Source organism: Triturus cristatus, chromosome 3_2 (genome assembly GCF_964204655.1).
Source record: "Triturus cristatus chromosome 3_2, aTriCri1.1, whole genome shotgun sequence".
Lineage (NCBI taxonomy): Eukaryota > Metazoa > Chordata > Amphibia > Caudata > Salamandridae > Triturus > Triturus cristatus.
Window position 1 is genome coordinate 772,951,866 of NC_140584.1, and position 25,729 is coordinate 772,977,594.

General features: G+C 44.5%; 1 protein-coding gene across 3 annotated transcripts in view; it reads right to left on the reverse strand.

The window, feature by feature from the left end:
- Window positions 1-25,729, reverse strand: part of PIKFYVE (phosphoinositide kinase, FYVE-type zinc finger containing) — a 2,037,960-nt gene that overhangs the window by 1,401,938 nt on the left and 610,293 nt on the right. For all 3 annotated transcript variants that reach the window (XM_085648834.1, XM_085648836.1, XM_085648835.1), the window contains 2 exons: window positions 23,685-23,747; window positions 23,003-23,132 (listed from right to left, as the gene is read on the reverse strand). In XM_085648834.1, the coding sequence (XP_085504960.1) occupies window positions 23,003-23,132; window positions 23,685-23,747 (193 nt within the window). The remainder of the gene's footprint in view (window positions 1-23,002; window positions 23,133-23,684; window positions 23,748-25,729) is intronic.

The following is a 25,729-nucleotide window of genomic DNA, read 5'->3' on the forward strand; positions in this document are numbered from 1 at the left end:
TCTAATGTCGCATGGACAGAAAATATAGTGAACTGGCATAGGTATATTGACGACCTCTTCCTAGTTTGGAGGGGGTCTGTCGTCAACAACGCTAAAGACTACATTAATCATCTGAATAAGAACAATCTTAATCTACACTTCACAGGCGAGATTAGTTCAGTGGCAGTGAACTATCTCGACCTTGAAGTAAGGATACAAGATGACAAGATAACAACGGTTCTTTATCGAAAGCCAACTGCAGGCAACAGCACACTGCATGCCACAAGTAATCATCCAGTGAGGTTGAAGAACAGTATACCATATGGGGAACTCTTGCGTTTGAAACGCAACTGTTCAAGGGAATGCGACTTTGTAAATGTAGCCAAAGAGAGTCTTGAGAGATTTGCAGCTAGAGGATATGACTCAACATTACTAGATAACACACTAAAAAGAATAAGCAGAATACCTAGAAAGAAATTACTAGAGGTCAACAAAAAAGAAGAAAAGAAAGAAGAGGGCAAATTTCGCTTGATCACAACCTATTCGGAGGATGCAGATTCCTTAAGACACATTTTCCGAAAAAACTGGCACGTCCTGAAAACTGATATGATCATCGGGAAAGATATCCCACCAGTCCCACTAATGACCTTTAGGAAAGCTAGGTCACTACGAGATAAGCTGGTCCATAGCCACCTAGATGACCTTATAGCAAAGCAAGGGACATTTGGTGAACTAAAAGGTTTTTACCCATGCGGTAAATGCAAGGCCTGTGCATTCAGTAAAAAAACTTTGAGTTATGAAATCAAGAGAATGAAGGAACGCAAAACTATTAAGAAATTCATAAAATGTCAAACTATACATGTGGTTTACTGCCTGATGTGCCCCTGCAAGTTAAGGTACATCAGCAGTACTATACACAGTGTTAAAATCAGGATTTTGGAGCACATGCGTGCTATCACTAACAGGGACATGAGTTATCCAGTGGTGAGGCATTTTGCCATTAAACACCAGAGTAACAGGAACCTACTTCAATACTTTGAGTTAGATCATGTACCACTCCACATCAGAGGAGGGGACAGGGTGCTTAGGTTGAGGAGATTGGAGTCAAGATTTATCATTGACCTACAAACTAAAAGCCCGAATGGTATGAACAGTGGGGAAGAGTTAACGGTGCACTTGGGGATCTAGGTGACTGACAGAATGCAACTTGGTAAAAACTTAACATTGTAAATATCCAATACCTCTTAAAATGAATAACACACATTTGGGTTTTTAGTAGCCGATACACAGCGAGAATGACGAATGCGATGAGGGACAGGGCGGTTCAATTGAACCGCCATCAGCCGATCCACGGCAAGATTTATAAATAAATGAGACACATGTACAAATAAGGATACAGATACACTTGACACAATATTTATTGTTGTAAAAGATATGTTTATTCCTGTGTATATTGAACACAATTGTAATTGGTAATCAAGTGTTAAATGCGGTATTTGTACACTCAAAGATGGCGCCCAAATAATCTATAGAGGAGGTAATGTCCTTTTTCGCTTGCAGTTAACGGAAATGTGACGTTTTTTGTATATAAAAAATGGCGCCGCGCTATGTACATTGTTAAACACACTGACGAAGGGAGAACCCGAAACGCGTCTGTGAAGCGCTAATAAACTAGCCAAAAACCAAACCCGTGAGTGCTGCCGCCTTCTTCCCGGACGGGAGAGAGGGACTTTGGGAGCGAGATATTGAACACGGAGCACCACCGTGTGAGCAGCACCCGCTAGCGAGTGATCCGTTTTAAAGGTGCAGCGGAGCAGGCAGGCAGGCAGAGGCAGGCAGGCAGAGGCAGGCAGGCAGGCAGGCAGGCAGAGATAGATAGATAGATAGATAGATAGATAGATAGATAGATAGATAGATAGATAGATAGATAGATAGATAGATAGATAGATAGATAGATAGATAGATAGATAGATAGATAGATAGATAGATAGATAGATAGATAGATAGATAGATAGATAGATAGATAGATAGATAGATAGATAGATAGATAGACAGACAGACAGACAGACAGACAGACAGACAGACAGACAGACAGACAGACAGACAGACAGACAGACAGACAGACAGACCCCCTCCGGGGCGCCCTATTGTTTCTGGTATAGATTCAATCTTAGAACCTCTATCCAAATTCTGTGATTTCTACCTCCGTCCGATCGTACAAAAGATGCCTGCATACTTCAAGGACACCAGAGAGGTACTGAACCTTATCAAAGATATGGAGTTCGATGTGGACAGAGATCTGCTTATCGGGTTGGATATAGAGTCTCTGTACACTAACATCCCCCAACAGGAGACTCTAAGGGTGATTGAAAATATCCTCTTTTCAGAGGATTGGGATTTCCAAACACCGAGGACTTTTATACTCTGCCTCTTGGAATTGGCACTGACTAAGAATTTCTTTAAGTTCGGAGATAAATTTTATTTACAGACACATGGCACTTCCATGGGGAGCTTGTGTGCCCCCAGCCTGGCCTGTCTCTATGTATCTAAATTTGAGGAGGAAGTGATTTTCCAACCTACCAATCCCTTTCGTACCAACATCAGGGATTGGCATCGATACATAGATGACGTCCTTATCATCTGGAGGGGAGATAGGACTTCGGCTGAAGCCTTTCTCACCTGGCTGAATCAAAGAAATTCTTTCTTGTTCTTTACTGGAACCATCACCAATAATACACTTCCCTTCCTCGACCTGAATATCATAGCTGATGGCGGATTCTTGAGAAGTAATGTGTTCCACAAAGAGACTGATAGAAATAATCTATTATCCTTCCTGAGCTTCCATCCAAGATCCTTGAGGGAGAACCTTCCCTACGGTCAGTTCCTGCGTCTTCGCAGAAACTGTTCCGGGGTGGGGGATTATAAGAAGGAAGCAGAGGTTCTAAGTGCTAAATTGAAGATGAGAGACTACCCCGATACTGTGATCAAGAGAGCTCAGAAAAGAGCGAGGAATTGTAACAGAGATGCTCTTTTAGAGACCAATGTGAGAGAGGCAGTGGATAGGAGTATTTGTGTAATGACATACAACACATCCTCCAATCTTCTCAAGAAAATTATCAATAAAAAATGGCAGATTTTAAACTCTAACGGTTTGAATCAGCCTACTCCCTTGTTCTCTTTCAAGAAAAGTGCGAGTATTAAGAATTTGATTGTGAACACTCGCTCGAGATCAGAGATGCACGCAGGGAACCTGCGGAATGACCAGCAGCTCCTACCACCAATAATGGGGCATTATGCGTGCGGCTTTTGTAGAGCCTGCCCGTTCTCAATTAATGGGAAAAGCATTGATATTGGTTTGAATAGCCCCTGGGAATTAAGACAACACACCACGTGCAATACCGAAAATGTGATCTATGTATTAAAGTGCCCGTGTCAATTGGTATATGTTGGCATGACGACCCGGAAAATCAAGGTCCGTATTCTGGAACATATGAGTACCATACGTTGTGGGAAGTCTAATACGAGACTGACTGCCCACTTCCTTGAAAAACAACACAACGAAAAGGATTTGAGATGGGTGGTGGTAGATAAACCATTCATACCACCCAACACCAGTGATGTTCCGAGTCTCCTCCTCATACGTGAACAGAGATGGGTGGAACGATTGAAGAGCCATACGTTGGGATTAAATGATGGGATTCCCTGGTTCCAACTATATGGTATAATGCAACAATGATCCTGTGCATGAATCATCATTTTTTATAGGTTCTACCAAGAGAGAGACGAAGAACCCTCAGGCTGACCCATGATTTGTACATAAAAAAAAATTTTTGGGTCATGCCGAGACGAGTCCTTTATATAAAATGCGTTGAAAGATGTTCCTGTAATTAAGTATATAAGGAGATAAGAGCAACGTACTCCTATCCATTGGAATTAAAAGGGGTCTATTCCCTCTATGCAGTTTACATAGAGGGGATTAGGAACTGCAAAATGGCCGCCAAGTACTTGTAAGTGTCACTGATAGTTCTGTAGTCCTTTCTCTATGATAGTGCAGGGGAGAGGGCGGTCCTGAACACACACGGACATGGCGTGTAGCAAGCAGCGTTGGAGTCAAGCGTGTCTCTTTATATAAGGGCAGAATACGAGGCACATTTATCGTCGGAGGACGGTTGTGGGGCAACAAGAGAGAGTGTCTCTTTGGATTAGTGAGTACCCGTCTGACATAGGTGGTGTGACAAGGGGATGTATGCGTGAGAACCGAAGGTTGAGTCAGCGTAGACGCCATAACTTTGTTACCCGTTGTTGGGTAACGATCGGATGCGAGGCATATGAGAGTGGGGTTGTGTTTAGAGTTAACCACACAACGAGCGCGCTGGGGGCACCATTGATCGGGTGACCACGCTTTTTTATTAATACGACTGTGTGTCTTTGCCGACAGAGTGTGACGACAAGAGCACCTTCCCCCGCCGTTACGGGTTCAGAATTTAAACTGTAAACTCTTGTGAGTATGCAAGGCCATATTTTACTTGGGACACCAGGTATTTTTGGGGTTGATTGTTATTAGAGGATTTTATGTAGTTACACGGTGATCCATTAGCATCTGCTTTTAAGTGTGAATCCTGTAGATAAAACGAGGCTTTTATCAGACACTTGTGACACTCAGTTTTATGTTTGTGGTGAGAGGTGGTGCCCACTGGTACAAGGACGAGGGTGGTGTTTTAAGGTCAGGCTGCACTGAAGACTATTGTTCACTTTTATGAGTTTGTGGGATTATCTGTGAGAACTATGTTCAAGTCTGAGAAGCAAGAGCTTGTGAATTACGATTCGTTTTCCCTGCTTTCTCTTCCCCTTTTTTTGTAGATGTATAAATCCTCTTGGAAATTCCATTAGAAAGGAATGCTGGGGCAATACCCTGAGTACTAAGGTAATACATACCCAAATAGTGGAATAGACCAGACAATAAGGGACCAACACCCTGACGAATGCCAGAGTGACCCAGTTGGGCACAAAGAATACTGGCAGAAACATGTTGGTTTTAGCAGTGGGGATTACGGGGTCGTTACCTGCCCTTGATACCCCATTTCATTTATTTTAACTCTGCCCGAGGTGAACAGGAATAAAATTGAGGGTTAACCTCGAGACAGTTTTATACTTTCTTTTCTCTGCACTTTTCTTTGGTCCCTTCCTTTAGGAGACTATTAGTTTCCTTTCTGTCAGAACCTCACTTCTGTGCTTATTCTGTCTATTTGTCATTTATACTGTACCCTCACCACTCTACTTCATCATATACCACCTTTTTTTCCTCTAAAAAAACTGCGCTCCACCCAAGGTGTTGGTCTGCACCTGGGTGTATGATGCGGCCCTATGATGAAGCATGACACTTTCGAGTGTGTGAGGGCAGTATTAAGATCTCTATAGATTTTCCCACCTACAATGGTTAGTACTTCTCTTTATTTTCTGTGATTGCTTCTCTGTCATGTGTGATTAAAGGTTTTCTGAGGGAGTCAGAGATAGCCCCCCCCCTTTTTTTTCCCTCGTCTCTCCTACGTTGTGTTTTGAGACAGACAGACAGACAGACAGACAGACAGACAGACAGACAGACAGACAGACAGACAGACAGACAGACAGACAGACAGACAGACAGACAGACAGACAGATAGATAGATAGATAGATAGATATACTTCCATTGATAACATCAGCAGAGGGACCTGAGCCCCTGCGTGGCAATGAGCAGAGGGACTTGATCCCCTGCCTGGGAAGTGTAGTGGGCACAGGACAACATGCAGCAGTGACGTGTCTGGTGTAGACACCACTGCCGATAGGCAAAACCAGACAGGGACTGAGCCGTGAGAGAAACCTAAGCACTTCCCAACACCTGAGATTGAAGAGTAGACAATACCACTAGAATATTCCGCAACTACATCTGTGGCGCAGTTGGACCGTCTTGGGAAAAAGGGGGTGGTGATGGACAGAGTTTCTGAATGATGCAGAATACTCTTACCAAGTCAAGAGATCATGGTTTTAATCCATCACCGTTTTTTAGCTCACTGCACCATCCCAGCTCAGAACCTGGCTACATGCAAATTAGTCTGTACCTGTCCCAGTGCATGATGGGAACAGGGCAAACCAAACTACCAAGCCAATTCTTATACTGGGAAGGAAACAAGCTTCCGGGGACCGGTTTCTGGCATCACAGCCTTCGTCGGCCCGGCTTGCCTGAATCCTGATGGTGCAATGAGCAAGGGACTCACGTCTGAGCATACCCTCCCACACTGAGTGTGGATAAAATCGATTTGGGAAAAAGGGGGTGGTGATGGACAGAGTTTCTGAATGATGCAGAATACTCATTCGTCAGATATCGTTTTTATCCACACTCAGTGTGGGAGGGTATGCTCAGACGTGAGTCCCTTGCTCATTGCACCATCAGGATTCAGGCAAGCCGGGCCGACGAAGGCTGTGATGCCAGAAACCGGTCCCCGGAAGCTTGTTTCCTTCCCAGTATAAGAATTGGCTTGGTAGTTTGGTTTGCCCTGTTCCCATCATGCACTGGGACAGGTACAGACTAATTTGCATGTAGCCAGGTTCTGAGCTGGGATGGTGCAGTGAGCTAAAAAACGGTGATGGATTAAAACCATGATCTCTTGACTTGGTAAGAGTATTCTGCATCATTCAGAAACTCTGTCCATCACCACCCCCTTTTTCCCTAATCGTTTTTATCCACACTCAGTGTGGGAGGGTATGCTCAGACGTGAGTCCCTTGCTCATTGCACCATCAGGATTCAGGCAAGCCGGGCCGACGAAGGCTGTGATGCCAGAAACCGGTCCCCGGAAGCTTGTTTCCTTCCCAGTATAAGAATTGGCTTGGTAGTTTGGTTTGCCCTGTTCCCATCATGCACTGGGACAGGTACAGACTAATTTGCATGTAGCCAGGTTCTGAGCTGGGATGGTGCAGTGAGCTAAAAAACGGTGATGGATTAAAACCATGATCTCTTGACTTGGTAAGAGTATTCTGCATCATTCAGAAACTCTGTCCATCACCACCCCCTTTTTCCCAAATCGTTTTTATCCACACTCAGTGTGGGAGGGTATGCTCAGACGTGAGTCCCTTGCTCATTGCACCATCAGGATTCAGGCAAGCCGGGCCGACGAAGGCTGTGATGCCAGAAACCGGTCCCCGGAAGCTTGTTTCCTTCCCAGTATAAGAATTGGCTTGGTAGTTTGGTTTGCCCTGTTCCCATCATGCACTGGGACAGGTACAGACTAATTTGCATGTAGCCAGGTTCTGAGCTGGGATGGTGCAGTGAGCTAAAAAACGGTGATGGATTAAAACCATGATCTCTTGACTTGGTAAGAGTATTCTGCATCATTCAGAAACTCTGTCCATCACCACCCCCTTTTTCCCAAATCGTTTTTATCCACACTCAGTGTGGGAGGGTATGCTCAGACGTGAGTCCCTTGCTCATTGCACCATCAGGATTCAGGCAAGCCGGGCCGACGAAGGCTGTGATGCCAGAAACCGGTCCCCGGAAGCTTGTTTCCTTCCCAGTATAAGAATTGGCTTGGTAGTTTGGTTTGCCCTGTTCCCATCATGCACTGGGACAGGTACAGACTAATTTGCATGTAGCCAGGTTCTGAGCTGGGATGGTGCAGTGAGCTAAAAAACGGTGATGGATTAAAACCATGATCTCTTGACTTGGTAAGAGTATTCTGCATCATTCAGAAACTCTGTCCATCACCACCCCCTTTTTCCCAAATCGTTTTTATCCACACTCAGTGTGGGAGGGTATGCTCAGACGTGAGTCCCTTGCTCATTGCACCATCAGGATTCAGGCAAGCCGGGCCGACGAAGGCTGTGATGCCAGAAACCGGTCCCCGGAAGCTTGTTTCCTTCCCAGTATAAGAATTGGCTTGGTAGTTTGGTTTGCCCTGTTCCCATCATGCACTGGGACAGGTACAGACTAATTTGCATGTAGCCAGGTTCTGAGCTGGGATGGTGCAGTGAGCTAAAAAACGGTGATGGATTAAAACCATGATCTCTTGACTTGGTAAGAGTATTCTGCATCATTCAGAAACTCTGTCCATCACCACCCCCTTTTTCCCAAAGCAGTTGGACCGTCGGCACCCCATGACTGTGAACATACCCAGTGTGTACAGACATATTGTGCCAGCCCTTAACACAGAATAGTAACTGTTTCAGAGCGGAACAGAATAACATGCCCACGCGGGACACTTGCTTACGTCTAAGACATTCAACGTAGGCCAAAAAAGACGGGGTAGAAGCACAGCGAAAAGCCTGAAAAAACAGAATGAACGCGTGAACACGCTGGGGTGAACCAGGTGTGGCAGAAACCCAACAATACTCTGGAGAAGTCTGCATCCACAGAGGCAGGAGAGAGTTACGGTCCAACTGTAAAATACAAACATACAAGCACCAAAGAGGGCCATGCCAATCCTGCAGGTCCAACCAGGGGAGAGGTCCCACAACAGTAGGTAGAGCATGACGAAGCATTAAGCCTACAGTATGAACCATAGGAAAATTCCCCGGAGGGGTCGAAGATTACCCTCCAAAGAAGGCTTTGCAGAAACCTTCCGAAAGGAACTACACCATTCCAAAAGGAACTACACCATCCAGAAGGGAGTCCCTGGAGCAGTGAAGAAACGTCCTATGCAAGGAAGCGTGGCTATACAATAACCAACGAATACCCCACATAGGGTATCTCACATCCCTATAAAAGGCAAGGGACACCTCGAGATCAGCTCTTAGACAGAGGACTCAAAAATAAAGGCAGAAACAGTTGCCTAGCTGTGCCAAATAGGGGCAAAAACAGCTGACTAGCTGTACAGTCAGTCTGGAAAATAACAGCGTGGATCCATAGACAGATATCAGAAAAAGCAGTGACTACTTCAGCCAAAGTTGAAGTCCGCAACCAGGACAAGAAAACTATGGAAACCCAGACATGAGACGTTGGATGGCTGAGTCAGCATGACTGTCAAAAAGGATGGCTCCATCAAAGGGTAAATCCCGCAGACACTCCTGTACATTTTCAGGGAAACTGCCATCGGACAGCCAGGCATGGAGATGTAGAGCAACTGACCTGGCCATAGCGCGACCCAGAGAGTCAGTGGTGTCCATGGCTGACCGAATGGAAAACTGGGTCAGTTCCTGACCATCGTGAAGTAACCGATCCAGGTCAGCCCGAGGGCCTTCCGAAATAGACAGAATTAGATGCTCGACCAAGTCCCAAAGGGCTAAAGTAGCTCGTGCAAACAAGCAAGACGTGTTTAAGGACCGAAGGCCCGAGCACGTGGATGCTAAGAAATGGCGGCCACACACCTCCAACCATCGAGACTCCCTAGTGGGTGGAAGTAACGGAGGAGGGGAGGAAGGTAGCGAGGCTGAGACAGCCAATCCTTCAGCCCTAGGGTGGAGGGACAAACAGACAGGGTCATCTGGAGCCGGGCGATGATGATATGAAATAGCACGACCCACAGGGTCTCCCGATGAGGGCCTCGCCCAAGTCCCAGAAAGAATGTCATATAATGACTCAACAAAAGGCAGCAAAGGCTCCACCTCCACGGCACCCTGGTGGAGCAGATCCAACAAGGGATCAGAAGACAGAAAGATTGATGGAGGCTGCATCTGTAAGATGTCCACAGCTTTGCGAACAGCTCTCGCAATGCCACACCAGCCTCCGTGGCCACTCTCGGTGGCGACAGAAGGTCATCAGTAGGAGACAGTTGCAGCCTGATACGTCCACCAAACGGCAGAGACACTGCAGCCTGAAGAGGACCAAGAGCCGGCCGGCGCTCCATGGGCACCTGCTCCCAGGAGCATGTGAACAACCCTGGGTGTGGGAAACCTTCAGGGGCCTTTTCTTCCATCAGCCGAGGGACAGCAGAGGGTGTCACTGGCATCGACCGATAGAGACGGCGTTGCATCAACGTCGACGAATGTCGGAGAGGACTCCACCGCCCGGCATCAGCTCCAGCTCCAGCTCCACCTCCACCGAGATGGGAAACTGCGGTGAGGGACGGAGTAAAGCCGCCCGCTGCAGCCACATCCGACATCGGCGCAGGGAGCCCCACAGGGCTGTGCAGTGGTGCAGCAGGAGGACTGCGGCCTGATTTCTGACTGGGATGCTCCTCCGGGCCGTGTCCAGACGTCGCAGCGATTCCGGAACTGGAGTCAGGGCACTCGATTGGTGCAGAAGGCGAACCCGCCGGCGAATTCCCAATCTGAAACCCTACCCCCTCTGTGGGGTCCAAAGGCGCGCCAGGGAGAGGGGTGACCCAAAGACAGCCTGCAGAGCCTGAAAATAGGCTTTCATCTGGGTCCTAATCGCCCCAACACCAGGAAAAGGTGGGTAGGTGGGGGCCGACTTCTGAGGGCCTGTGTCCGATGAAGACCGGGAGCAGCGGGCCCCGGCGTCACGTTTATGTGAGGTCGATGACCTCCGTGACTTTCTCATGTGCTTACTTGCCTCAGGCGAGCGACGTCCACGGGAACAACTCCGTGACTCGTCCCAAACAGAAGCCCCAGCTCGAGATGGAGACCGGCGACGTTTCGACTCCGAACGGGACATCCGGGCGGTCAACAACTTCATCCGACGTTCCCGCAGGGGCTTCAGCTTCAGCTGCCAGCAGGCGATGCTCTCCCAAGCACCACATACAGATCGCGTGTGGATCCGTCACAGACATATTCCATGAACAGGTTTCACACAACTTGAAGCCCGAAGGCATTGCCCACTGTTACTGGACGCTAAAAGGCGTCGGTAAGGCCTGAAAATAAAAACAGGCTAGAGGAACCGCTTCTCCTGGATCCGCGTTGAGACGCAGAAAAGAAGGAAATGGACGCCAGCGTGCCCCGAGGAACTTATGTGGCTCCACTGATGTCATATCCATGGATAACATCCCCCGGTGCACAGATGTACTGCAGAAAAAATATCCTGATCCAGACTGACGCCTGGGGGATATTCTAAGTTAAGGAATCTGCGGCTAGATGTCTCTTTCAGATCCCAGCTTTGTACAGCCACAAGTGCAGTAAATAGCAGTGCCTCTGAAGCAAAATGGCAGTATGACAAGACCAAGGGAGAAGCACAGGAGGGGCTAAAACACTAGTTCAGTACTACAATTCCAAATCAATTATGGGGTGAGTATCCCTCACTAAGATGTTCTTTCTTCCCATGTCACTATATGTGATGCAGTACTTCATTTTCCCATCGATGTCAAGTCTTTATGAAGCACTGAAGGCTGATACAGGAGAAAAAAGGCACTGAGAGCACATTGGGGGGAAGACTGCCGAAACCCAGAATTGGAAAAGGAATGGAAGAGGGTCTGCTCACAAGTGAAGTTAATATTAAGTAAAGCCATGTAAAAGCTTGAGCAAAGTAGTCATTACACGATGGGTAAGATCTATGAAGGGGTATTACCAGCATGCTCAAGATGCAGGAGTGTAGAGGTGGACTGCAGACATATGGGGACCTATTCAAATAGATAATCTACACGTGCAAGTTTACTCCTACACTTTTTAGTAACTTTACTACTTTTGGCTATTCATCATTAACAAATGTAAAGTTACTCAAAAGTCTAGAATTACAGGTCCCCACTAGAACCTCATAGCAAATAATGTTACATTAAAAGTATTTAAAATAGTTAAACATGTAAAGAAATTTAATATTAACAAATTATATAAAAATAGTTAAAAACAGTGTATTTTCACATATTTTAAGAACATATTTTAATATGTTGGCATTCAAATATAAATAAATTACTTTTCAGTAATTTTGTACATCACTTTTAATTATTAATTCATAAAAAATATATTTTTTTAAGGTGTTTTTTTTACATTCTTAATGCTGTGACTCCAATAAAGGAAGTAGGGAACCCTGGGGTGTTCCCCGAGCCGCTCCTTTATATGGAGCATTCTACAACAACACCGATAATCTACTCACCTAAAATTTCTAGCAGAAATTCTGAGTGTTCGTGGTAGTGTAGAGTGCTCCATATAAAGCTGGTGCTCTCCAAATAAAACTTGAAAACTACCCTGGGTTCCCAATTTTCTTTATGCATCATTTATGCAGCACTAGAGGCCTGCAAGGGAATGGTTTTGACTTATAATGGTGCTCTCTTGAGTTTGAACAAAGCTATGCACCTCTGATGAGTTTTAATAAGATCAAAACATGGACCCGGGGCTGCTTTCATTCATTCTAGGTTAGCTTGGGTGGTATTTTGCCAATCCAAGACTATAATACTGTGCCTGGATTGGTAAACAGTGTTTGTCACTTTTCTAACTCTGCATTAATGACACTGTGCTAATCCTATGCTGAAAAACTCTACTAGCTAGAAAACAGATATTTGAGGTAAGCATTGAGTGCCCCATATAGCAAGGGTGCTGTCCACCTGAAACCTGGTAATTACCCAGGCTTTCCTACTTCCTTTTTTGATTATTTTATGCAGCACTCTAAGCCTAAAAGTAATTTTTTGACATTTAAAATAAATATATAAAATTAATTTACAATCATATTTAGCATAAAAATATTTTTACTATTTTATTCTTTTAGGTAGTAAACTTTTTTAATTTTGCCTATACTTTACCAAGGGGGTACTCAGCCAAACAATTGGTTTTACTCCATCAAATATGGTGTATTTACCTGTTAGGAGGAACGTTTTGCAGACTGTTGTAATCACCATCAGTCAAAGTGGCTACAGAAAGGAATTAACCTAATCTGGAGGAGAAGCTGTCCTGACTAAATGAATGACCATTACAATTTGCACGGGACAAATTGTGATGCCAACTCCTTTCCTCTGCAGCAGAAGCCATAGACCCCATACAAAGACCAAGAGAAACTATCCCACAACAAAATGCTGAAATAACATCCTTACTGAATGAAAATGCTTCACTGCGAAAACCTTTGTGTCTCGTGACACACTAGATCGACATGTGATACTGCCTGGATTTCCTCAATAAGACGGCAAACTGAATAAGTTAAAGGAATATTTAATCGGTTTGACTTCACCTTCTGGCCTACGCAATTCAAGCTAGATAGAACGAAGATGGACTTTTTCATCAGTTGCCTCTAAGGAGATGCACTGGTGTGGTCCTTGCCAATGGGGACATCATCTGACCCTAGTCTACATGACTAATGTCTCTTCCTTGATAGTGTCCTACATACGTTTGAAAGGACTGACACTGAATATTCTGCTGAGGACGCTGTTTGTGAAACCCAGCAGGCACTGCAAGAAGATGTGGCTTATGTACCAAGAATCATACATCTAGCCTTTAAAGCCAAATAGGTTGAATGTACTTTATTTACTTCAATCCGGCGTGGGGTCAAGGGGGATGCAAAGGAAGAGTTGGTCCATGTTCTACGACCTACAACTCTAAACAAGGCAACTTAAACTGTCTTTAATACAGAGTACCAGCTAAATGAAAGAAGACGGAAAAAGGAGACGAGTTTGAATCCTTGCCTTCATGTGCCCAGACAGTCTCAGCCTTAGTGAACACAAGACTTAAACGTCAACAGACGAGCCTATGCAAATTGGGGCGATAAGAGGGTCATTAACAGAAAGTGAAAGATGTAGACAACTGAAAGGCTTGTGCCTTTATTGTGGTGAGGACTGTCATTTCATTTGCAAGCGCTCAATTAGACAAGCAAGAAAGGAGGACTTGGGAACTAAGAATCTTCCTCAATGATATCCTCACAGTTCAGCAGTGAGGATTGACATTATCTATTTCTTCTTTTAGTGACGTTACATCTGCACAATGGATCTCAAATTTCTTTAGTGGCATCAATTGATTATGGGGTAACAGGAATTGTTTTTGATCAAAGTTGTGCCAAGAAGAGTGGAATTCCAGAGCAGTCAAAGTAGACGGAAGAGTTAAGTTCACAATGTCGACTGAACTTCCTTAACGTCAGATCCTATCTCAGATTGTACACCAAGAGTGGACGTAATTATAAACAATCACTGTCCTCACAGTTTAGTCCGGGGGATGGACATCATCTCTTTTCTTTTTCCAGTGACAGTCCATCTGCCCAACGTACCTCAAATTTCTTTAATGGCAGCAACAAGAATGGTCTGTAGCCGAATGAGCCAGCAATTGAAGAAGTTCTGTCAGAGCCTGATAATCATTACCCATTATGGCCTCACTGAGTTTTAATGCCTGGAAAGTACTAAGAATTTACCAACTTCTTTGCTAAGGCTAGGACTAATTTCCCACAACCTCAATGCTGCTGTGATTTTGCCAGCAACCCAAAATATGGAACTGAGGTTCCCTTAGAAGGCATGTACTTGCTCTCTGAAACAGAAAAGAAGGTCCTAGGACAATATTTAAATAAGCGTCTAGAAAATGGTCTGATTGTTCGTTCAACTTTTCCAGCTGCAGCTTCGCTGTCTCTGTACCCAAATATTCAAGCACATTACGACCGTGTATCGATTATAGGGGGCGCAACTACATCACTGTTATGGACCATTCAACCTTTCTTAACTCTAGGATATTCTGGAAGTAGTCAGAGAATCACAAGTCTTTACCAAATTAGGTCTGAAGGGTGCTTATCATCTACTCCACAAACGATGTGGTGATGAGTGCAAGACAGCGTTCCAAACCCCTTTTGGAAATTTTGAGTATTGTGCCCTTCCGACTCAGAAATGCTCCTTAAATTTTCCAGATGTTTATGGACAGCATTTTGTCTAATATATCGTACATCTTTGCTGAGATTTATCTTGACAATATTCTGGTATTTTCTAGAATGCTATCATGTCATCAAACATGACAAGGAGGTATTAAGCCGATTAGATGCAATCAATTAACCAGCAATCCAGAACAGCCTCACTTTGAAGCGATCTATGGATTCAGGAAAGGTTTCAGCCTGCCTGGATTTGCTGTCTCTTTCAAACAGTAAGGAAACCCAAAGCTTTTTACCCAAAGGTTACTGGTGAATCATGAAACATTATACAGCCTACACAAGTGATATAACTGAAATCTTAAAGAAGGAACAACTTCAAAAGGAATTTTGCTGGGATACTCAGATAAAAAGGTGTTCAAGGCACTTAAGACAGCCTTTACCGGTGCCCCTGTATTATATCATACTGATACAGCCAAGACATTACTGGTTTATAACAGATGCTTCTGAAGTTGCTATTGGAGCAATCCTGCTTTAAGTCCAAGATGACCACTGTGAATATCCGTTTTTTTTAAAAATAATTCCTTACACTTCAATCATTTGAGTAAAACACTATGCTCAAGAGGGAACATTTAACAATGAAATAAGCCAATGCTGAATGGAAGCATTTACTACTTGGAACTTGACACACCTTTCAGATTATAAGACTTTATTGGCCTCATGTTCAGTTCAGTTTAGAAACAGTCCAGAGGCCCGGTGGCCCTTTTATTATCCCCAATATGAGTTAACTATAACCAAAATACCAGGAATTCAAACGTTACCAGATGCATTATTTAGACGGTAAACAGAAGAGGAGGACTTCCAAATTCAACCAATAATTACTTCTGAACTCATCACATATGTAACAACTATGCTCCTAGAAGAAGACCATCATGCTCAACAACGGATCTCATTTCATTTATCGGATTTATAAAGCGCCTGGCTACACTATACAGTGTGTCCCCGCGCTACGGTGCAAGTCGCTCTGGTGATCCCAAAGACCTACCCAGGCGGGAATAGATGAGTCTTCAGTTTCTTCCTAAACATGTCCTCAGAGGGTTCCAACCGAAGGCTCTCTGGAAGTTTGTTCCAGAGTTGGGCCGCCAAAAAATGGAAGGAGCGACCACCCATCCTGGCTCTCTTTACAGCCAGGACGCAGACCAATCCCCTCCCCTCAAGCGGCAAGTTGGGGCATAAGGGGTAAGGAGGTTCAGCAAGTAAGCAGGCGAAGTCCCCTGAATAATGCGGTGACACACACACAACGCCTTAAACCAGACTCGTTCCCGAATGGGTAACCAGTGAAGAGAAGCAAGAGCCGGTTTAGAGGCAGTTCTCCTCGGACGCATCAGGATCAAGCGGGCTGCAGCGTTCTGTATGCATTGGAGTCTCTGTATACACCTTCCAGTAACGCCCAGATATAAGACATTCCCATAATCGAGACGAGATGTCACGAGAGCGTGGACTAGGGTCTTCCTAGCTGCAATAGGTAATATATCCAAGGTTTTCCGGAGTCTTTAAGGATTCCGAAGCAGGCTCCTGCGACCCGTCTGGTGTGATATTCAAAGGACAGGTGAGAGTCCAACCAAACCCCTAGGTTTTTAGCTTGGGCGCATGGCACAGGGGTGGGGCCCAAATTCTGTGGCCACCACACAGAGGACCACACGGATGGAGCTCTTCCCACCACCAGCACCTCTGTCTTGTCACCATTAAGTTTCAGACAGTTTTTGTCCATCCAAGAGGCTAATTCTTGCAGGCACGCCACCAGTTTGGGAGCTGCCGACTGCTGTTCCTGGGTCAAGGACACCACCAACTGGGTGTCGTCGGCATATGAAAAATACTCTGATCCCAAAACCCTCAGCGATCTCTGCTAAGGGAGCCACATAAAGATTAAACAAAGTCGGGCTCAAAATTGAGCCCTGAGGAACGCCCTGAGGAACCCCCTGCTGCAATCCCATGACCCTAGAGTAGAACTCACCCTGCCTCACCTGGAAGCTACGATTTGCCAGAAATTATATAAGCCAATCTAAGGCCCTACCAGACACACCTCCCTTCTTTAAACGGCAAACTAGAGTGCGGTGAGCTACCGTGTCAAAGGCCGCACTGAGATCCAACAGGATCAGGGCAGCCGTTTGACCCGCATCCACATATTCCCGAATGGTCTCTGTTGCTAAAAGAAGGGCCGATTCTGTCGAGTGACATTTACGGAAACCCGATTGAGTGGGGTGAAGGAAGTGACATTTCCCGATGTGTGCTGTTAGTTGCTCATTTACCACTTTCTCTGCGATCTTAGCAAAGTAGGGTAAAAGAGAGATAGGTCGCAAATGATCTAATCGCTCCAGGCCTAACTGAGGTTTTTTAGGAAGGGGAAGTACCACTGCCTCTTTCCAACAACTAGGGACTGTATTGGTCCTAAATGAGACCTCTAAGAGATGTCTGATAAAGGGCTCCAAGGTTTCTAAGCACCCCCCCTAAGCCTTCTCGGGGAGGCCGGATCTTTAGGGGAGCCTGACTTAACACACAGGCAGATTTTTTTCAGGATTTCAGGGGGGGGGGATAACAAAACTATCTAGTCCCTCATCCTCACCTACAAGTCCTGACACATCCTGAAGATCCTGGTCGACCCCGGCAGACTCAGGAAAGGTGGAGTAGATTGTCACCACCTTGTCAGAGAAGAAATTCGCTATAAGGTTACAGCATTCAGCTGACCCTACAGCAGGAACTGCCACTGTGTCCAATGAAGGATCTGTAGAGGGTAACTGGGACAATCAGTAAGACATTATACTTTTCAATTAAGAGAGGACTGCTATTTGTCAAGACATCTTTGCTTATGACTCCACATTTCAACAGACTGTTCTGCAATTATGCCATGAAAACATGTTATGCTGAACACTAAGTAATCAACACTTTGGATCTAGTTTCTCAATAAAAGATGTGAATGGACATTCAGTAGTATGTTATGTCTAGTCCATCGAAGATCGGAAGACATTAGCAACCATTGCAGTTGTCTCCCAGACTTTGGAACACCATAGATGCTTAGTTTATTGTAGACTTACCATGATCTGAAGGATGTTCAACCATCATGGTAATGCTAAACTCATTTTCTAAAATAGCCTATTTTTCCTCAATGCTGGGTCTACCTAGTGCTAAGAAAATAACAGTGTTTTGTTAGAGATATCTTTTGTCTGCATGGAGTTCTAGTGAATATCATGTAAAACAGGGGGACATGTTTAAATTTCACATTTTGGAAAGCCTTGTGCTCCATTCTAGGGATCTTCCTGGCCTTATTCTCAGGATTTGACCCTCAAAATAATGGGCTAACAGAAAGGACTAAACAAACACTAAAGCAATACTTAGGGTGTTTTTTTAAGTCCACTTGCAATAACCGGGCATCTTTATGCGGAGTCGTCTGCAATAATAGTGTACATATTGCTACTCAGGTAACCTTTGTTACCCCAGTACAGATGCCTGATGCTTCTCACCTTTTCCAGCAGTTAGCCAAATCCAGGATTTCATCTCAAAGAATATGCATGCACCCCAAGCACGCATAAAAGAGACTACAGATAGCCATTGTAGGATCTGCTTTCATGGTTACTCTCACTTTTTGCTGGTGTCACTCTGTTTTTGTGACTAGTCTGGCTGGGATCCTGCTAATCAGGTCCCCAGCCACTGTGCTTCCTCCCTAAATTTGCTATGGTAAGTACTTTGGTACCTCCACAGTTGGCTTTTAGGGTACCCCTGTAAGTCCCTTGTGTATGGTACTAAGGTACCCAGAGCATAGGTACACAAGTGGTCTCCCATGGACTGCAGCATGTATTTTGCCACCCATGAGAGACCACTCAAACTGACTACAGGGCTGCCTTTATTCCTGAAGACAGGGTGCTTGGTTATAAGTGTGAGGGTGCCCCTGCATGAGCAGGACATTCCAACAAACCCCAAAGTCGATTCTCCAGGCTTTGCAAGTATGGACAGCCAATTTAATACATATAGTGGACATCAGTTATTACAAGATGTCTAACTATATAGTGGCTGCACCGAACCCGGACATGTTTGGTATCAAAGATGTTGGAATTGTACTCAAACACTGATTCCAGAGTTGGAAGTGTGATCCCATGTACGATTCTGCCCTCCTGCTGCTGAGACAAGTTCGAGCAGGGGAAAGTAGAACAATAGTTTTCCTGTCGCAGAGAAGTGTGACCACCTCCACAGACGGGAAGTGTATTGGGCTGGGCACCTGCCACGCAACTTTGAAGGGCACATTTGGTGTCCTTCTTGCATACTGTGGTAAGAACCAGTTGTGGGAGCCCTTGGCTCCAGCTCTGGCACAAAACTGGACAAAGGATATTGGAGTATCCTGCCCTCTGTCGAGCCCCTCATCTGGGAGGGACCCCGAGTCGTCCTAACCCCTTTCTTAGGGTATAAAAGGGCTTACCTGTGGATGGGTCTTCCAATCCGTTGTGGGACAAGACTTAAGCCTGAAACCACATCACTCTTCAACCATCTGGATACTTAAGAGTTCGCTGGGCTTTGCCTGGAACTGAGATTGCACCAAGGAAGACTCCTGCTGCCCCTGGTCTCGCTGTTCTGCAAGTCGTCTTCGTTGTCTGTGCTTCATCCAGGATCTTCAACATACCTCTGGGCATCAAGGATATCCGAAGTAATCTCCCTTGGAGTGAAGGAATCGCACCCCTGCATCTGCAGGCACTGTAACGAAGCTGACAGGTCTGCTGCTCCCGACATCACGCAGACTTCGAAAGGCCCAGCAATACAGGTGGTGGTTCTGCAACTCCCTCGAGGCCTGACCTGTCCTCCCTCCAGTTTTGCGGCCAGTATCCCTTCTCGGAACTGCTGGGACCGTACCCCTGTGCACCATTGCCAAGGCTTGTTGGCTCCGCACTACAGAGATCTTTGGGCTGCAAGAAGCTCCAGCATCTCTTCCTGCCAAGATCTTAGTCCTCACCGCACCCTCTGCACCATGGGCCTTCATCCGTGTGGAGCTGCTCGAGGTACTCTTGCGACTCCTGTGCCTTTGGCCTGGGGGTCCTCTTGAGGGTCTTCTCTTGCTTCAGTGGGCTCCCCTGTTGCTTGCAGCTTGCTCTGACTCTCCTGCACTTGGTGAGTACCTTGGACCTTGCTGGTTCCAATGTTGCTCCTTCATTGTTTTCCACCTCTGATGCTACTGCCAAGGCTTGTTGGTGCGCCTGCCAGACACCAACCCCCTGGTTCTGAACTTTCAACGTGTGACAGCTTGTGAACGGCTCCTGGTCTTCCACAGCGTCACCTGGACCTCACAGCTGCAGCGACAAGGTCACTTTCATCCCTCCTGCATCTTCCATCATTGGTGGTCATTGCTCTTCCGTGCCTCCTGGTCACCTCTGAGTGGCATACACTCTGTCCCCTCTGCTTGCAGATTCTTCTCTTCAAGAATCCACCTTTGAATTCAACTGGACTCTTGCACAGTCTTCGCCAGCTGCATCTTTTCTGTCACTTCGCACTTATGTACCAGGCTTCCCTGGCGAAGGTGGTATGGTTCCTGGGGTATCCACACGTGGGGTGACTCTCCAACCTTCTGTCTTTCACTGGGTTTCTTCAGGGTCCACTGGGAGGGGTCCTTCTTTAAAACTGCAACCGCGACTTTCCTGTTGACTAGTATAGAGCATGCATCTGTGTTATGCACACAGCTTCCATGAGGTTACTGGTTACTTACCTTGGGTGGTGCCTTGTGTCCCCAGCTTTTCAACCTCTCCTGGATCAAGTCACAACTTTGATCGCAGTTCGCATTCCATTTTCTTAGTATATAGTTTTGTCTTCCCCTGGAGACCCCTGTGTATTGTGCTTACTTACCTGTTTCTAAATGAAGTATTGTGTGTGTTTGTGTTGATATCTCGGGGTAGTACCAATGTGTTAGTGAGTGTTGTATAACAATATATAAATACCCCTGAATAAATTGGATTGCAATGCAGATATTTTTACTTACAGGTTGCCCCTGAGGAAGGGACGTGTCATTCCCGCAATGCATCGGGCTTTTTCAAAAATGTCCATGTATATTGTTCACAAGTAACAATTGTCTTGCATTTACTTGTTGATTTGTTTATTTAGCCAAACATTGTATTGTGGCTTGTGTACATATATTCCTTCAGTTGGTTTAAATGCATTATATGTGTAATTGGATATAAAAATACAAATATCAATACACATATCCCATTGATTTACTAGACTATTATTACGGTTTTTAAAAAAAAGCTTTAACATCAAAAAGGGTTCTCTAGGAGCCCATAGCATTGTGCACAGTGTACACCAACCTACTGGCTGGTCATTTTCTCTTTGTGTATTTCCATATGCTTGAATAGACAGCAAGCATAACACTGTAGCACCTTGTTTAACTAATACCTCCAAATTTGCATATAGGTAGAATAGGTGTGCACTTCCCCCTTAACATTTGTATAACAATATTAGACATTTTTATAAATACACTGTGTGGTTCTTTTTCATTTCATCTACATTATATGATTAGATCTGGTAAAACAAGCTGCTTAACACTCCTTATTGACTAAGCCTGAAGGCTGATCTCCACAGGTACCACTTAGCTTTCTACGGTTGTCTAAGACCCCTCAAAAACACTATAAGGGTTGTCTGGATTAGTGCAAGTTGCTTCACTTAAACAAGTGTGCACCATATACTAAGCCAGCCTCCTACAGCCACTCTTTTTTTCTCCAATATTGTAATGATCTGGTCTGTTTCTCTAAGCTTATCTTCACAATTCTTGATTGCCCAGTGTGGTCGATCTAAGTGAGGTCACTGATTTTTAGGTAATTTATGGATAAACCCTGTGACAGTACGCTTGAAATTACCCTTCTCCTACAAGATTCACCCAGATTTTCATATCTCCCAGTTAAAACCTTTTGTTCTGAACAGTTTTCTCAAACTCCTCTACAGACGGCTCTTGTCGAAGTTGAGGGTCACCCTAAATTAAGGGTGGGTGTCAAACCCCGCTCTGCCGGCGGAGTTTAAGGAGGTTTGCCATCTCCGCGCTCTGCTGGGAACGCGGAGTTCCACAAAAACTCCGATTCAGCAGGTATGATCGAGGTACTTTTCGATCTCACTCTGCTCATAGCCCTTTTGGGCTTTGTAAAATCATTACTGAAAGGGGGCGCACAGATACACAGTGATTCCTCTATTACTACCAAAAAGAAGGATCGCGATGTACTGGGGCAGTGTCAATGTCCCATACACACAGGACTGGATAAAAGAACTCACACAATGTTATACTCTAAACGAGATTCATGCAAGATTGCAGCTCCGAGTTCTAGACCTAAAGATATCTGGGAACCTCTAAAGGCCTATTTGGCGAAGACTACAGACCAGGCTGCACCCCGGGAAATGCAGAACACTTTTGCCTCTATAGCGGCATCCTTGCTGGCTGCAAAGCTGTTCTTTGGCTTAAGGATGCATATAACACTCTCTGATGTGCCAAGATACTAGGACTTTAACATCATAAATAGTACTTTTGTTTTGTTGATTGCCATGTAACATCTGTTCCCCACACATTATGGGATTCTGCAATTTGAGTATGTGAACACATTTTCCTACAATGAGGTTTGGGGTATTGTTTGGTGACTGATACCACAATGTAACACTGTATAGTGCTTGTTTGTTTGATGTTTGTAACATACCAATACAAATTTATTTAAAGAAAAAAAGTATTTATATATTTTCCCTAAATTTCCTTATTGATTCATTTTTTAAGTCCACTGTATTTGTGGACAGTGCAATTATTTCAGCTACATTTAAACAGCTATAATTAAAAGTGTCTTTCTATACAGCCGTTTTCCTCGAGTGGTGTTTAATACTTTAGTAACTGCTCAGTGATATCAAAATCTTCTCCAACAAGACAGGACTGATTTCCATATTTCATGGCAGATGTGCTTTATCTGAACAAACTTAGAAATTTAACACTATTCAAGGATACATCTAAAACAGAATAAGTCAATATGCAGACATGAACTACTAAGATGTGGCAGGCAAGCTTTTGATGACGGTGTATTACAGTGTGGACAAGAGCAGGCAGACCTTGTTAGTTTGGAGTACAGTTAGGGTAACAACATCTATCTCCTGTGTTGGAATTCAGGAACCCTGGCCACGAACCGGTACCCTGTGGTCTTCATTCTTCTCCCAGAGAACAAGAGTTAAAAATCCCAAGACTGCAAGGGCATCTAAAATTAAAGCATTGAACAGTCTAGCATTTGCCCAGAGTTACAGTGAATAGTCACCCTGCAGTCTAGCATTTGCCCAGAGTTACAGTGAATGGTCACCCTACCAAGATCTTACATAGAGTCAAGAGAAACAGTGGTTTCGGTTCACTTACAGTAACCTCTCCATGGCTTGCTTCTCTCCATTTTCTTCCCTCAGCAGCTCCAGACTGGAGGTATGCCATCCAAGAGGAGTGAATGCCATGTCTTTTGATTTCTCCTCCACTCTTCGGTTAAACAGAGATTCTGTAACGTAGGAATGTGACATAGATCTGTATAAATCACCGAAAAACTGTTCTTTCTCATTTCACATGTAGTTCTAAGTCTGCAGCTCAAGAGACCTACAACAAAAGATTGCCTTATCTGAGAAGAGATCTAGACAAAAAAGGCTGTGTAAACCCCAGGTAGAAAGAACTCGTTATGTCTCTAAATATACATTGTCTAAGACTTTCGGTGACTCCAAACACTTAGGTCAAGCAACCAGATACAGTACCTACATGGTCAGTATTGTAGGAATATGTCACAAGGTGGTGTACCGTCTTAATGTAATGCCTTTATTGATAATGTTGAAAGAATTGAAATAAAAAGCGAAATGTTTACTTTTGAAAATTACAGATGTTGGAGCTTATCCACTCCCATATACCAAACAAGCAATTGAATTTGTCTTAAAGCCAGAGAGACACATTTAAGTAAGATAGAGATGAGATCAGTGCAGTGCTTTTTGTAAAGTACTAGGAAAAGCTTATCTGCCATTTTGCAACTTCTGGCCAAAGAATTAATTAAATACGGTTTCATTACCTTTAATGAAAGCATCACTGATTGAAATCATCTGCTGTCCGGCATCATCAGAAATCAGGAATTCTGCAGAGGCAAGGGGTAGAGTGAGTGTGCACAGATTACTGTAATTTGCCAATCTGGTGTAGACTACTTCCCATGCAAGCAAGCACAATGAGCTTGCGCTATAACATACCAAAACACTTTTATTCGTATGCTTGGATAACTAACATTTTACACATCAACTTTGTAGAATTTATGCATAATTATTGTCAGCTATGGCATTAAATATTGAGTGAGACACAACAGGGTTCTCAGAACAAAACAAACACACATTGAAAAGAAACTTTCACGGCTGTCTTTCCCTTATTGACTCTCGCAATAAAAAAAATTCTAAAGATTATTTTTTAAGAATATTAATCCTCTACCCCAATCCATCATCTAGCCACAATGGATGTTTAGATTAATTAGAGGATACAAAAAGCAGGCATAGCACTTAAAGAACAGTTGGCGGCAGAGTTACATAATCTTTCCAATACCATCCCCACACCCGCAGAGAAGCCTTCCAAGAGCCCCATTCACCTGCCCATGTGAAAGTGTCAACAATGTAACAAGTGCTGGTGTTTGGGCTGTATGACTGAAAGAGTAGAAAGTTGGGAGTAACAGATTTGGAACAAGTAATTTGAACATAAAATAAACAAGCACTGACAAATCCAATAGGTCTGTTGTTGGGTTCCAGCTTTTTCGAGTTGTCAACACCAATTTTGTTTAGTCATGGTTTTTGTATCACATTGGGAGCTATAGCTCATCTCAAATATAAAAACAAATAATAAATAAAACTGTCTAGATGTACAATATATAATTTTAGTCACACATTGCCATAGTAGTTCCTGTCACTGAAAGCAACTACTTTGTGTTTGGATGTCCTTCTTGCCACCACTTACAGAGAAAATAGCAAAAGGCTGAAGTGGACTGACCACTGTCCCATGCTGTATTCAGAGGATGAAAAATGTGTAGGACACAACAACAGACCAACGGATGAGGAGGGCTGGCTGAAAGCCCCTATAAGTATAACACATAAATGTATATTTCATTTTAGTAATATCAAAAGGTCTAGCTATCGTCAGATTTAGAATGGTATCCAATGAATAATGTGTAGCGGAGTGTGCAGTAGTCTAAATGGCCATTTTACAGATTATATTCTGCTGGACATATATCTTGGCAGACAGATCAAGGATGACTACATGCATCACTTGTACTGTGTATTACCGTCCTCCTCCGTCTTCCTTGTCACAGTCCTTACCAGGGAGCACACTGTGTTCAATGGACAGAATTCACACAAGAATTCAAATGAAAACTTCCCCTCCCAATATGGCCTCACAGGAAATTCCTGTCATGTGACCTATAAAGGTGGGCTAAGTCTGAACATAAGCCTGTTTTCTTATGTGTGTACGGATCACGTTTACCCAGTTGAAGTAAGTCTGTTTTTGTATTATTTTTTGTGTGTTTTGTTCTCACTTTCTCTGTATGCTTTAGTGGTTTTGTGTTATGCAGCGATCCCTGCTGAGCAGGGAGGCTGCTGCTGTTAATTGCCTTCTGCGCCGAGGGAGTGGTAGGCAGTTGCATCCTGCTTACATGAGGTCTTTGCTGCCACAGAGGGGGGCAGCAGGTTTCTCTCATTTTAGACTGCCTTTTAGACTGCCTTCTTGCGCAGAGCAGAGGAAGAGGCAGCTGGTTTCAAGTACTTCTGCTTTCTCGCGCACAGCACTTGAGCGGTGGCCGGCTTTTGTAATGTACCGTGGTCCATTTAATAATGGTTGCGATATTTTGTGTATTTTGGCAGCGCTTCCTTGTTGCTAGGCAACAGATGAAGAGGGAATGGCTCCCTCTTTTAGCTGGTTCGCTCTTTGACACTTGAACAGGCTTCATGGAAGAGAGTCGAGCAACTAAGAGGCAGCACATGTCAGACTCAGGTTCTGGGGAGGAGTTTGCTGCATCCATCTCTAGGCAACCTACTGGAGTGGAGCAGAAGGTTCTTCAGGACATGATTAATAAAGCAGTAGAAGCTT